Source organism: Oncorhynchus mykiss, chromosome 3 (genome assembly GCF_057628025.1).
Source record: "Oncorhynchus mykiss isolate SJ-2025 chromosome 3, ASM5762802v1, whole genome shotgun sequence".
NCBI classification, from domain to species: domain Eukaryota; kingdom Metazoa; phylum Chordata; class Actinopteri; order Salmoniformes; family Salmonidae; genus Oncorhynchus; species Oncorhynchus mykiss.
The window spans coordinates 18685203-18700691 of record NC_143024.1 but is presented as its reverse complement, the minus strand read 5'-3'; the positions used below and the strand labels follow the sequence as shown (position 1 = coordinate 18700691).

General features: G+C 42.7%; 1 protein-coding gene across 1 annotated transcript in view; it reads right to left on the bottom strand.

The window, feature by feature from the left end:
- The window catches only part of LOC110508431 (neuronal acetylcholine receptor subunit beta-2), a 46543-nt gene extending 33741 nt beyond the window's left edge, over positions 1-12802 (bottom strand). Inside the window, exon 1 of the mRNA XM_036967459.2 lies at positions 12495-12802. Coding sequence (XP_036823354.1) covers positions 12495-12540 — 46 coding nt within the window. The 5' untranslated portion in view covers positions 12541-12802. The remainder of the gene's footprint in view (positions 1-12494) is intronic.
- Between the last annotated feature and the right edge of the window lie 2687 nt (positions 12803-15489).

Genomic DNA, 15489 nt, shown 5'->3' with positions numbered 1-15489 from the left:
AATAACTACAATATAGCAATTAAACACTGGAGTGATAGATGTGTAGAAGATGAGTGTGCAAGTAGAGATACTGGGGTGCAAAGGATTAAGTGTCTGCCATCACCTGCTGGATGTTATATACGCTGAATATACTGTATCACCACAGCAGGTAGTGCCCGTTTACATGAGGGGTAACAGATGTGGTGTGTGTAGGGTGGAGGGGGTGTTGTCTGTACACATGTGCGTCAAATCAAAAATCAAATCACATTTTATTTGTCATTTGTCCCATGTTATTTGTCCCATTCACGTGTTTAGCAGATGTTATTGTGGGTGTAGTGAAATGCTTGTGTTTCTAGCTCTAACAGTGAAGCAATATATAACAGTAATATTCAACAATTTCACAACAATACACACAAATCTAAAGAAAAGGAATTAAGAATGTATAAATATTTGGGCGAGCAATGTCAGAACAGCATAGACTAAGATGCAGTAGAATACAGTATATACATATAAGATGAGTAATGCAAAATATGTAAACATTATTAAAGTGACTAGTGTTCCATTATTAAAGTGACCAATGATTCCAAGTCTATGTATATAGGGCAGCAGCCCCAAATGTGCTAGTGACGGCTATTTAACAGCATTTAACAATCTGATGGCCTTGAGATAGAAGCTGTTTTTCAGTCTCTAGGTCCCAGCTTTGATGCACCTGTACTGACCTCGCCTTCTGGATGGTAGCGGGGTGAACAGGCAGTGGCTCGGGTGGTTCTTGTCTTTGATGATCTTTTTGGCCTTCCAAATGTGTGTATAAAACACCCCCTCCACTGTGTGTTAACTACTCATTTATACAGTTAATGCGTTAACTACCCTGTTTGTATACAGTTAATGTGTGTGTGTGTGTGTGTGTGTGTGTGTGTGTGTGTGTGTGTGTGTGTGTGTGTGTGTGTGTGTGTGTGTGTGTGTGTGTGTGTGTGTCTTGTTGTTGTACTGGTGATGATAGATGGTTAGTTAACCCAGGGCTGAGGGGGAGTCCCCTGTCCTGTCACTCTCTATTGATTGTTTGGAAATCTAAAGGCAGCTGTAACTCGGCCAATCAGTGATGTGTTTATATATATGTGTGTGTGTGGTAAGTGGTTGCCGTTGGCTGGTGTTTTGTGTTGTTTCGGCTCATTAACCTCTCTGGAATTTAATGTTGATGTCTGCGTGTGTGTGTGTGTGTGTGTGTGTGTGTGTGTTTCGATGGGGGCTCCTACAGACTTCTCCTACTCATGATGTTCTAATGGTGGAGGGGAGTGGGTGGTGGTGGCTTCTGTTGCAGCCACCTAGTTGGCATGCAGATGTAGAGGTCCACTGTGGCCCCCTACTTTCTATAGTCATAGTTTTCCTTAGTCTCAGACAGATTGCTCAGCAGTGTGAACGCATTTCTGTGTGTGTGTGTGTGTGTGTGTGTGTGTGTGTGAGTGTGTGTGTGTATATTGAGCCCCACAGTATGAGTCATAATACCCGTAAAACCTAGCAGTGGAAATGGTTCCAGTAATTTTCCAACCATTCATTTGATCCATTATGGATTTTAGAAACCCTTCAGATAAAGGCTGTATTTTGTGTAGTCTTACCCTGGCATGACGTTTTGATAACCATATAAATCTCTCTCTGACAAAATTACTTTTATCAATATATTCGCCTGTATTTACACCCCCCCCCCCCCCCCCCCATAAAAATACATGCTAATTAGCTGCTAATGAGGTTATCATACAGAACTACAGATGCCTGTCTAAAGCTTCATGTCATCAGGGCCATGATGACCTCGACGAGACTGAAGATTGAGGCAAAGGTAAGAATCTCTAGATTAACTATCTAATGTTAGTAATTAATACATTGGCTAAAGTTGTTAAAATGTACAATTCTGTTATCTGTCTTGGGAAAGTTTTAAATTGTAAATGCCTGTTATCTAGCTTGTTAGCAACATTAGTCTGGATAGATTAGCAGTCTATCTGTCTAGCCATTTAAATGCATGAGTTTAGATTTCTTTGGCTTTTATAAACCAACAGTCTAGCTAACTTAGATGGTGAGAAGCTAGGGCTAGGCGTTCTTGATAATGTTTGTTTGTGCCTCTGGGTGAGGGGTGGGTTTCCTACTTCAAGTACAACTTGACTTGTAGCTACCCTAGCTAGATGTGATATTTTAGTCTGGATTTTTGAAAGGTTTTGGAGATGGACTGATTAGCATCCTCTCGAGTCTTTACAGCGGGAAAACATTGATATGTTTACTGTTGCCCTCTGGACAGCAGATCATGAGTATAGCTAGTAGGCGGGGGGGGGGGGGTATTGATATATAATGCATGCTCCACTCAAGTTGAACTTGTTGACTGATGCCACGGAGGCGGCTGCTAAGAAGGGAGCAGCTGCGAACCAGAAGACTGCAGCCAAGGCAGCACTGGTCCACACCTGCCCTGTCTGTCGGGTGAGTAGTATTGGTTGGTACTGTATGTGCCTTTAGGTTCCTCTCAAAGTGTAGGCTATTGTACTGGCCTGTGTGGAACAGTTTGTAGTAGTTTGTTTCATCGTATTGCTTAGTGACAACTTTGAATTCAAGCTAAGCTACAGGTTGTTAACTTCCTCCCTTTTGTAGTTGACCTTTATTCACGGAACAAAAATATAAAACGCAACATGCTACAATTTCAAAGATTTAACTAAATTACAGTTAATGTCAGAGGAAAGCCCATAAAATTGTCAGAGACTCCAGTCACCCAAGTTATAGACTGTTTTCTCTGCTACCGCATGGCAAACGGTCCCGGAGCGCTTGTCTAGGACCAAGTCTAGGACCAAAAGGCTCCTCAACAGCTTCTACCCCCAAGCCATTAGACTGCTGAACAACTCGTAAAAATTGCCACCGGACAATTTACATTGAAACCCCCCTTGTACACTGCTGCTACTTGCTGTTCGTTACCTATGCATAGTCACTTCGCCCCCACCTACATGTACACCTACATGTACCTCAACTAGCCGGTACCCCTGCACTCTGACTCGGTACCGGTGCCCCTGCACTCTGACTCGGTACCGGTACCCCTGCACTCTGATTCGGTACCGGTGCCCCTGCACTCTGACTCGGTACCGGTGCCCCCGTATATAGCCTCTTTATTGTTATTCTTCTTGTGTTACTTTGTATCTTTACTTTTTATTTTAGCCTACTTGGTAAATCATTGCTTCTTCTTGAACTGCACTGTTGGTTAAGGGCTTGTAAGTAAGCATTTCACGGTAAAGTCTACACTTGTTGTATTCGGCGCATGTGGCAAATGAAGTTTGATTTGATTTGCACACTCCCTCAAAACTTCTGACATCTGTGGCATTGTCTTGTGTGACAAAACTGTACATTTTAGAGTGGCCTTTTGTCATCCCCAGCACAAGACGCGCCTGTGTAATGATCACGTTGTTTGGTCAGCTTCTTGATATGCCACACCTGTCAGGTGACTGGATTATCTTGGCAAAGGATAAATTCTCACTAACAGGGATGTAAACAAACTTTTTAGAGAAATACGCTTGAATTAGTATGGAACATTTCTGGGATCTTTAATTTCAGCTCATGAAACATGGAAACAACACTTTTACATGTTGCATTTATGCTTTTGTTCAGCATATCACAAAAGTGAGTACACCCCTCACATTTTTTTTTCTTTTCATGTGACAACACTGAAGAAATGACACTTTGCTACAATGTAAAGTAGTGAGTGTACAGCTTTTATAACAGTGTAAATTTGCTGTCCCCTCAAAATAACTCACACAGCCATTAATGTCTAAACTGCTGGCAACAAAAGTGAGTACAACCCTAAGTGAAAATGTCCAAATTGGGCCAAAAGTGTCACTATTTTGTGTGGCCACCATCATTTTCCAGCACTGCCTTAACCCTCTTGGGCATAGAGTTCACCAGAGCTTCACAGGTTGCCACTGGAGTCCTCTTCCACTCCTCCATGACGACATCACGGAGCTGGTGGATGTTAGAGACCTTGCACTCCTCCACCTTCCGTTTGAGGATGCCCCACAGATGCTCAATAGGGTCTAGGTCTGGAGACATGCTTGGCCAGTCCATCACCTTTACCCTCAGCTTCTTTAGCAAGGCAGTGGTCGTCTTGGAGGTGTGTTTGGGGTTGTTATGTTGGAATACTGCCCTGCGGCCCAGTCTCTGAAGGGAGGGGATCATGCTCTGCTTCAGTATGTCACAGTACATGTTGGCATTCATGGTTCCCTCAATGAACTGTAGCTCCCCAGTGCCGGCAGCACTCATGCAGCCCCAGACCATGACACTCCCACCACCATGCTTGACTGTAGGCAAGACACACTTGTCTTTGTACTCCTCACCTGGTTGCCGCCACTCACGCTTGACACCATCTGAACTAAATAAGTTTATCTTGGTCTCATCAGACCACAGGACATGGTTCCAGTAATCCATGTCCTTAGATCCTCAGTGAGTTCTTTGCCATGAGGTGCCATGTTGAACTTCCAGTGACCAGTCAGTATAAGGGAGTGTGAGAGCGATGACACCAAATTTAACACACCTGCTCCCCATTCACACCTGAGACCTTGTAACACTAACGAGTCACATGACACCGGGGAGGGAAAATGGCTAATCGGGCCCAATTTGGACATTTTCACTTAGGGGTGTACTCACTTTTGTTGCCAGCAGTTTAGACATTAATGGCTGTGTGTTGAGTTATTTTGAGGGGACAGCAAATTTACACTGTTATACAAGCTGTACACTCACTACTTTACATTGTAGCAAAGTGTCATTTCTTCAGTGTTGTCACATGAAAAGATATACTCAAATATTTACAAAAATGTGAGGGGTGTACTCACTTTTGTGATATACTGTATATGCAGACCTGTGTCACGTTCGCTAGAATAAATGTCGGACCAAGGCGCAGCGGATGTTGAGTTCCACATTATTTAATAGAAAGTAAAACTAAGAAAAGACAAAAACAAATAAACAATAAACGAACAACGAACCGTGACTACAGAGATGCTACGTGCACTAACTCAGAACAATATCCCATCAACACAGGTGGGAAAAACAGCTACTTAAATATGATCCCCAATTAGAGACAACGATTACCAGCTGCCTCTAATTGGGAATCATACACAATCACCAACATAGAAATAATAAACTAGACTAACCCCCCAGTCACGCCTTGACCTACTCTACCATAGAAAATAAGGACTCTCTATGGTCAGGACGTGACAACCTGAAGAAAATTAAGCAGCACTTTGAAAGCACGCATTACAAGTCTCAAATGGTCCCAGTACAGGTTGATGTGCAGGCCTAAGTGGCCACACACACTCAAATGGACCTACAGCTGGGGTAAGATTCTTCCATCATTCACACACAGTAGACATAGTGTAAACCACCATGTTGTCAACAAAATGCTGTCCTCAATGCTCAAAATGATTTGAATGCTGCAACTGAGATGGAAGGACGTCGAGAGACACACTCTGAGGCCCCGAGTATGACTGGACATGGGGTAACAACAATCTAAAGGGGTGTTGAAGCACACCAGCACCACATTTTATGTTTATTCCATGGCCAACCATCCCTCGCTACCCCTTATTCCACACTATGCCTTTCATGCCCCATGGTCCCTCAACTTCAGACCCTTTTAACTCTCCATCTTATCGCTGTAAAACCACCCTACGTTCACCCAATTTCCCTATGCAGCTTCCTTCACTTGTTCATCTCCTGATTTGATCATATCTAGACTCAGAAACACATTTAAAAATGTTTTGGTGTACTGTTTTTGCTACCTTTCTTTCACCTATGTAAATTCTGTCCTCCTGCTCATCCTGGGGTTCAGACTGAATGCAATGGTAAAGGTGCTGCCCACAATAGCTGTGTTTAGGCATGGCTACATGGACCTGTTACACTAGAAGGGTGTTGATATAGCTGTGTTTAGGCATGGCTACATGGACCTGTTACACTAGAAGGGTGTTGATATAGCTGTGTTTAGGCATGGCTACATGGACCTGTTACACTAGAAGGGTGTTGATATAGCTGTGTTTAGGCATGGCTACATGGACCTGTTACACTAGAAGGGTGTTGATATAGCTGTGTTTAGGCATGGCTACATGGACCTGTTACACTAGAATGGTGTTGATATAGCTGTGTTTAGGCATGGCTTCATGGACCTTAGTGCTGCTTTTGATACCATCGATCACCACATTCTTTTGGAGAGATTGGAAACCCAAATTGGTCTACACGGACAAGTTCTGGCCTGGTTTAGATCTTATCTGTCGGAAAGATATCAGTTTGTCTCTGTGAATGGTTTGTCCTCTGACAAATCAACTGTAAATTTCGGTGTTCCTCAAGGTTCCGTTTTAGGACCACTATTGTTTTCACTATATATTTTACCTCTTGGGGATGTCATTCGAAAACATAATGTTAACTTTCACTGCTATGCGGATGACACACAGCTGTACATTTCAATTAAACATGGTGAAGCCCCAAAATTGCCCTTGCTAGAAGAATGTGTTTCAGACATAAGGAAGTGGATGGCTGCAAACTTTCTACTTTTAAACTCGGACAAAACAGAGATGCTTGTTCTAGGTCCCAAGAAACAAAGAGATCTTCTGTTGAATCTGACAATTAATCTTAATGGTTGTACAGTCGTCTCAAATAAAACTGTGAAGGACCTCGGCGTTACTCTGGACCCTGATCTCTCTTTTGAAGAACATATCAAGACCATTTCAAGGACAGCTTTTTTCCATCTACGTAACATTGCAAAAATCAGAAACTTTCTGTCCAAAAATGATGCAGAAAAATTAATCCATGTTTTTGTCACTTCCAGGTTAGACTACTGCAATGCTCTACTTTCCGGCTACCCGGATAAAGCACTAAATAAACTTCAGTTAGTGCTAAATACGGCTGCTAGAATCCTGACTAGAACCAAAAAATTTGATCATATTACTCCAGTGCTAGCCTCTCTACACTGGCTTCCTGTCAAAGCAAGGGCTGATTTCAAGGTTTTACTGCTAACCTACAAAGCATTACATGGGCTTGCTCCTACCTATCTCTCTGATTTGGTCCTGCCGTACATACCTACACGTACGCTACGGTCACAAGACGCAGGCCTCCTAATTGTCCCTAGAATTTTTAAGCAAACAGCTGGAGGCAGGGCTTTCTCCTATAGAGCTCCATTTTTATGGAACGGTCTGCCTACCCATGTCAGAGACGCAAACTCGGTCTCAACCTTTAAGTCTCTACTGAAGACTCATCTCTTCAGTGGGTCATATGATTGAGTGTAGTCTGGCCCAGGAGTGGGAGGGTGAACGGAAAGGCTCTGGAGCAACGAACCGCCCTTGCTGTCTCTGCCTGGCCGGTTCCTCTCTTTCCACTGGGATTCTCTGCCTCTAACCCTATTCAGGGGCTGAGTCACTGGCTTTACTGGGGCTCTCTCATGCCGTCCCTGGAGGGGGTGCGTCACCTGAGTGGGCTGAGTCACTGATGTGGTCATCCTGTCTGGGTTGGCGCCCCCCCCTTGGGTTGTGCCGTGGCGGAGGTCTTTGTGGGCTATACTCAGCCTTGTCTCAGGATGGTAAGTTGGTGGTTGAAGATATCCCTCTAGTGTTGTGGGGGCTGTGCTTTGGCAAAGTGGGTGGGGTTATATCCTTCCTGTTTGGCCCTGTCCGGGGGTGTCCTCGGATGGGGCCACAGTGTCTCCTGACCCCTCCTGTCTCAGCCACCAGTATTTATGCTGCAGTAGTTTATGTGTCGGGGGGCTAGGGTCAGTTTGTTATATCTGGAGTACTTCTCCTGTCCTATTCGGTGTCCTGTGTGAATCTAAGTGTGCGTTCTCTAATTCTCTCCTTCTCTCTTTCTCTCTCTCGGAGGACCTGAGCCCTAGGACCATGCCCCAGGACTACCTGACATGATGACTCCTTGCTGTCCCCAGTCCACCTGGCTGTGCTGCTGCTCCAGTTTCAACTGTTCTGCCTTATTATTATTCGACCATGCTGGTCATTTATGAACATTTGAACATCTTGGCCATGTTCTGTTATAATCTCCACCCGGCACAGCCAGAAGAGGACTGGCCACCCCACATAGCCTGGTTCCTCTCTAGGTTTCTTCCTAGGTTTTGGCCTTTCTAGGGAGTTTTTCCTAGCCACCGTGCTTCTACACCTGCATTGCTTGCTGTTTGGGGTTTTAGGCTGGGTTTATGTACAGCACTTTGAGATATCAGCTGATGTACGAAGGGCTATATAAATAAATTTGATTTGATTTGATTTTGACCTGTTACATTGACTAGAAGGGTATTGATATAGCTGTGTTTAGGCATGGCTACATGGACCTGTTACACTAGAATGGTGTTGATATAGCTGTGTTTAGGCATGGCTTCATGGACCTGTTACATTGACTAGAAGGGTATTGATATAGCTGTGTTTAGGCATGGCTACATGGACCTGTTACACTAGAAGGGTGTTGATATAGCTGTGTTTAGGCATGGCTTCATGGACCTGTTACACTAGAAGGGTGTTGATATAGCTGTGTTTAGGCATGGCTACATGGACCTGTTACATTAGAAGGGTGTTGATATAGCTGTGTTTAGGCATGGCTTCATGGACCTGTTACATTGACTAGAAGGGTATTGATATAGCTGTGTTTAGGCATGGCTACATGGACCTGTTACACTAGAATGGTGTTGATATAGCTGTGTTTAGGCATGGCTTCATGGACCTGTTACATTGACTAGAAGGGTATTGATATAGCTGTGTTTAGGCATGGCTACATGGACCTGTTACACTAGAAGGGTGTTGATATAGCTGTGTTTAGGCATGGCTTCATGGACCTGTTACACTAGAAGGGTGTTGATATAGCTGTGTTTAGGCATGGCTACATGGACCTGTTACATTAGAAGGGTGCTGATATAGCTGTGTTTAGGCATGGCTACATGGACCTGTTACACTAGAAGGGTGTTGATATAGCTGTGTTTAGGCATGGCTTCATTGACCTGTTACACTAGAAGGGTGTTGATATAGCTGTGTTTAGGCATGGCTACATGGACCTGTTACACTAGAAGGGTGTTGATATAGCTGTGTTTAGGCATGGCTTCGTGGACCTGTTACACTAGAAGGGTGTTGATATAGCTGTGTTTAGGCATGGCTTCATGGACCTGTTACATTAGAAGGGTGTTGATATAGCTGTGTTTAGGCATGGCTACATGGACCTGTTACATTGACTAGAAGGGTGTTGATATAGCTGTGTTTAGGCATGGCTTCATGGACCTGTTACATTGACTAGAAGGGTATTGATATAGCTGTGTTTAGGCATGGCTACATGGACCTGTTACACTAGAAGGGTGTTGATATAGCTGTGTTTAGGCATGGCTACATGGACGTGTTACACTAGAAGGGTGTTGATATAGCTGTGTTTAGGCATGGCTACATGGACCTGTTACACTAGAAGGGTGTTGATATAGCTGTGTTTAGACATGGCTACATGGACCTGTTACACTAGAAGGGTGTTGATATAGCTGTGTTTAGGCATGGCTACATGGACCTGTTACACTAGAAGGGTGTTGATATAGCTGTGTTTAGGCATGGCTTCATGGACCTGTTACATTGTCTAGAAGGGTGTTGATATAGCTGTGTTTAGGCATGGCTACATGGGCCTGTTACATTGACTAGAAGGGTGTTGATATAGCTGTGTTTAGGCATGGCTACATGGCTTCATGGACCTGTTACATTGTCTAGAAGGGTGTTGATATAGCTGTGTTTAGGCATGGCTACATGGGCCTATTACATTGACTAGAAGGGTGTTGATATAGCTGTGTTTAGGCATGGCTACATGGGCCTGTTACATTGACTAGAAGGGTGTTCATATAGCTGTGTTTAGGCATGGCTACATGGACCTGTTACACTAGAAGGGTGTTGATATAGCTGTATTTAGGCATGGCTACATGGACCTGTTACACTAGAAGGGTGTTGATATAGCTGTGTTAAGGCATGGCTTCCTTGTTTTGAGTCTGTTAGGTGTGTTTCTCATTCTGCTGGAGTTGACCTAGTATTTTCTATAAAAGCTACCTTACACCTTCAGTTGTTTCTACATTTGTAACTCACCAACCAAAAATTACAATATGCTGTTTTACATGGTGTTATTTGTGCTGGTCTAAAATCAGAAGAATATGTGTGTTGTTCTCTGATAGGAATACTAGTTCATATGGTGATCTTCGATGTCCCAGGTTTGTGGCATTGATGAAGAAATCATTTCATCTTTATTTACATTCAGATGTTTATATGTTATGTATAAAAGGCACATGCATGCATTGTTTACTATTTATATTTTATTAAAACAATTGAATTGTTGGAGTTAAGGTGTGTGGTGGTTATTTCTTTATTATCAAATGAGGAGAGACAATACTCATCACACAAGTCAGATTTATACATAAACTAATCTTAATTCACTTATTAATAAGGAAAGCAGGTCACACCACACACACAAGTTAATGATGTGAGTACCCTGCAATAGTGATGACCACCCTTATATGATTTGTTGAGAGCCCCGACACAAACGAAACAAATATATTTTATAGCAAAGATACACCACCTTAGTCTACATGACAAACAACAGATGGTGTGGAATGGGTCACAAGGTTAGGATTTGCATAAAATAAATTGACAGTAGACAGTATCTGCTGTAAAGACTGTTCTCATTGTGTGGAAACCAGGGTCTGGCCCCCAAAAACAAAGTTCCTCTCATCATTATCCATACAGGAGCCATCTCTATCCTGGTACCTCCCAGCACACAAACACCAACTCATGCTATGGAATGCGGTCTTTAGGTTTTATCACCAAAGGCATGGTAAATCCACGGTCAGCATTGAGCCCCCAGAGGCCCAATTCAGAAGACCATGCCCAGATGACAGTGTTATAAGACCCCTATTATATTCCACAAAACAACCATTTGAAGCAATAACAGTATTATAACATCATCTTGTAATTCCGCTCTCACAGGTGTTTGACGTGATTGATGGGTGACTGGTGCATTCTGGTCAAAAAAATATGCTTATTCATTCATGATTATGGATACATTCTGCAATGAGTTCATTAGGTTTTGAATCTGCAACAGAACATGTCAACAAGTTAGTTCTCAATTGCTTTAATACAGCAGTGCATTCTAACACCATGCCAACTTATTCATATAGCTGGCTGACAGCAAACGTGTCAGCTAGAGATGAAGTGCAAGAGCTTTCAGGGATTTGTAGTCTACGTGCAAGAGCTTGCAGGGATTTGTAGTCATGATGTCTACTTGATGCTAATTAGCATTTTGGAATCCGAGAGTAAATAGAGCTGAATATATAGATAAATGTCTGAGAGAGATTTACACGAGAGCGAACCATTTCCATGTTTGACTGCTAGGTTTTATGATGCGTCCACTGTGGGGCTCAATTGTGTAGGTAGGGGGGGTGTATGTGTGTTTGTGTGTATGGGTGTATGTGTGTTTGTGTGTATGTGTGGGCCATGTGAGTGCTTATATTTGTCCTATTTCACACAAGTCTATATTGAGACACCCTCGGAGAGTGGAGTCACGGCCAGGGTCTGCCATTATCAACGGTGTCCCTGGTGCAATTAGGGTTAAGTGCCTTGCTCAAGGGCACATCAACAGATTTTTTTACCTTGTCGGTTCAGTTATAAGTAGCAACCTTTCAGTTACTGGCCCAACGCTCTAACCGCTAGGCTACCCCTGCTGCCACGTGTGCATGTAGTGTGTGTGTGTGTGTGTGTGTGTGTGTGTGTGCGTGTGCGTGTGCGTGTGTGTGTGTGTGTAAATCATACATCTAACCTTGGATCCCACACTAGGGTGATAATGTTACTTGATCTGTGTACTATAAGCCAGGCCAGCTTTACAGTGACACATACTCTTCCATTATCAGTCATGTAACGTCATTATAATGGCTAAGAAATATAGACTAAAAGGCTATGTCGATGGGAAAAACATTTGGCTTCTCTCAATAGAAAGTAAGACATATCCACACAGTAATGGGGACTCAATAATCATGAATTGCTTGGGTATAGGATTCGACGCGTCTTTTATTGTAGGAGGGGAACTCACCTTCTCCATTGTATTGCATTCTACAATTAATGAACGCGTAGCATAAAGATAAATATTGTCTTCCTGGTTGCCTTCAGTAATGTTGTCATAAAAGATCACCCCAGTTGAGCGCATAACGTAATGCAGTTATGATGTATCATTTCTCCCTAACATCATCATTCCGTTGTAGCCTAGTACGTACTCACACACAGACGTTAGGAGAACGATGGTGACACAGCAATGAAACAGGCATTATCTCTATCTTGTCTTCTCCTCTCCCTTTATCCAACTACCCCTCCCTCAAAGCATCCTTCCATTAAATCTATAGAAGACTAATGTATGGTGCTTTCAGCACCTCGTGGTCGTACCGAGAAGAGCCACACAAAAGCGCATCATTCCCGGCTCCGGCGAGCCATTAGCAAAGCCTCGACAGACAACTTACTCACCTCTCACAATGGCGAGTAGGCACAGCAGCAGCGTCCAAGCGCCCATCGCTACTCAGATGCGTGCGTATGTGTGCGCTCCGAACCAAAAGGTGCTCACTCGAACTGCGAACGCCTCCGGAACACACGCAGTGTTCTTTTCTCTATATTCCGTATTTAATTATTCACTCGGTACCTGTCATGGTTCCGTCAGGTCTTCTCAGTACAGACATAGTTTTATTCGTGTGTAAAATCTCCAGGTATACTTGGGAGTCGAGTCGAGCTGGATTGGCTGTCCGTGTTGTGTTTAACAGCCTGGTCTCATAGACTAGACGTAACATAGTAAATGTTAATCGGGGATACTCAAATTGGTTTGGTATGGTTTGGTATGGTTACATAAGACAGAAGGTTACTTAAGGCAAAAACTAAAGTAGGGTGGTTGGTCCGGGTGGATGGGTGGTTTAATTTGAAGGTTGATGGGTGGGAATATAACGCAAAAGTATAGCAACCCAAAAGTTGCATTTCGAATCTCATCACGGACAACTTTAGCATTTTAACGAATTACCAATTTTGCAACTTCTTATGACTTTTGATCTATTTTGCAACTATTTAGCATGTTAGCTAACCCTTTCCCTGACCCTAACCTTAACCTAACTCCTAACTTTAACCTTAACCCCTAGCCTAGGTAATGTTAGCCACCTAGCTAATGTTACTGTTAGGATTTTGTAACATATGATACGTTTGCAATTTTGTAACATATTGTACAAATTGTAATTTGTAAGATATCATACGAATTGTAATTTGTAAGATATCATACGAATTGTAATTTGTAAGATATCATACGAATTGTAATTTGTAAGATATCATACAAATTGTAATTTGTAAGATATCATACGAATTGTAATTTGTAAGATATCATACGAATTGTAATTTGTAAGATATCATACGAATTGTAATTTGTAAGATATCATATGAAATGGATGATGGACATCCACTAATTAATACATACAGAGTCTTGCAAAAGTATTCATTCCCCTTGGTGTTTTTTCCTATTTTGTTGCATTACAACCTGTCATTTAAATGGATTTTTATTTTTATTTCATGTAATGGACATACACAAAATAGTCCAAATTGGTGAAGTGAAGTGTAAAAAATTGAAAAGTGGTGAGTGCATATGTATTCACCCCCTTTGCTATGAAGCCCCTAAATAAGATCTGGTGCAATCAATTACCTTCAGAAGTCACATAATTATATAAATAATGTCCACCTGTGTGCATTCTAAGTGTCACATGATCTGTCACATGATTTCAGTATATATATATATATATATATATATATATATATATATATACCTGTTCTGAAAGGCCCCAGATTCTGCAACATCACTAAGCAAGGGGCACCACCAAGCAAGCGGCACCATGAAGCTCAAGGAGCTCTCCAAACAGGTCAGGGACAAAGTTGTGGAGAAGTACAGATCAGGGTTGGGTTCTAAAAAATTATCTGAAACTTTAAACATTCCACGGAGCACCATTAAATCCATTATTAAAACATGGAAAGAATATGGCACCACAACCAACCTGCCAAGAGAGTGCCGTCCACCAAAACTCCAGGAAAGGTGGGCATTAATCAGAGAGGCAACAAAGAGACCAAAAATAACCCTGAAGGAGCTGCAAAGCTCCACAGCGGAGATGGGAGTATCTGTCCATACTGTATGTCCACTTTAAGCCGTACACTCCACAGAGCTGGGCATTAAGGAAGAGTGGCCAGATTTTTTTTTGCTTTTTGGCCATCAAGGAAAACACTGTCTGGCACAAACCCAACACCTCTCATCACCCCTAGAACACCAGCTCCACAGTGAAGCATGGTGGTGGCAGCATCAAGCTGTGGGGATGTTTTTCATCGGCAGGGACTGGGAAACTGGTCAGAATTGAAGGAATGATGGATGGCGCTAAATACAGGGACATTTTTGAGGGAAACCTGTTTCAGTCTTCCAGAGATTTGAGACTGGGACGGAGGTTCACCTTCCAGCAGGACAATGACCCTAAGCATACTGCTAAAGCAACACTCGACTGGTTTAAGGGGAAACATTTAAATGTCTTGGAATGGCCGAATCAAAGCCCAGACCTCAATCCAAATGAGAATCTGTGGTATGACAATAAGACTGCTGTACACCAGCGGAACCCATCCAACTTGAAGGAGCTGGAGCAGTTTTGCCTTGAAGAATGGGCAAAAATCCCAGTGGCTAGATGTGACAAGCTTATAGAGACTTTCCCCCAATAGACTTGCAGCTGTAATTGCTGCAAAAGGTGGCTCTACAAAGTATTGACCTTGGGGGTGAATAGTTATGTACACTCATGTTTTCATTTTTTTGTCGTATTTCTTGTTTTGCATCTTCAGAGTGGCAGGCGTGTTGTGTACATCAAATGATACAACCCCCCCAAAATACATTTTAATTTCTGGTTGTAAGGCAACAAAATAGGAAAAATGCCAAGGGGGGTGAATACTTTCACAAGCCACTGTACCATATGAAACGTAGCATATCATACCAGTAAGTCTTTTGGATTACATTTAATATGTTACATCTACCCCTGAGTCCAGGTTGGTGCTGAGCAATGGATGAGCTAGAAAATAAAGGGAGGGGAAGTTGGGGAGGATGTGGGGTACAGCAGTTTCCCATCACTTGGCAGCATGTGCTGTCATTTCATTTATCACAATATCCTTGGTTGATATTGAGGGGGAAATTAAAATGACTGTTGACCTAAAATAGCAAAACGATGTTTAAATGAATCAACTATGATGCCAACAATTAGGCCATGTGTCTGACTCTGCCTATGTCTCCCTACATTTAGCAAATAGGCATAGGGACAAAGCTACCAGGTTTGAATAGCAGGATTTATCAAAACGTTTGAAAATCAGGCCTCAGTAAAAGGGCCATATTTCCATCCACTCAACATGACCAACTGACATTTTGACTGAGTCTGTCTGTGGTCCAGTAGTCTGTCTGTGGTCCAGTAGTCTG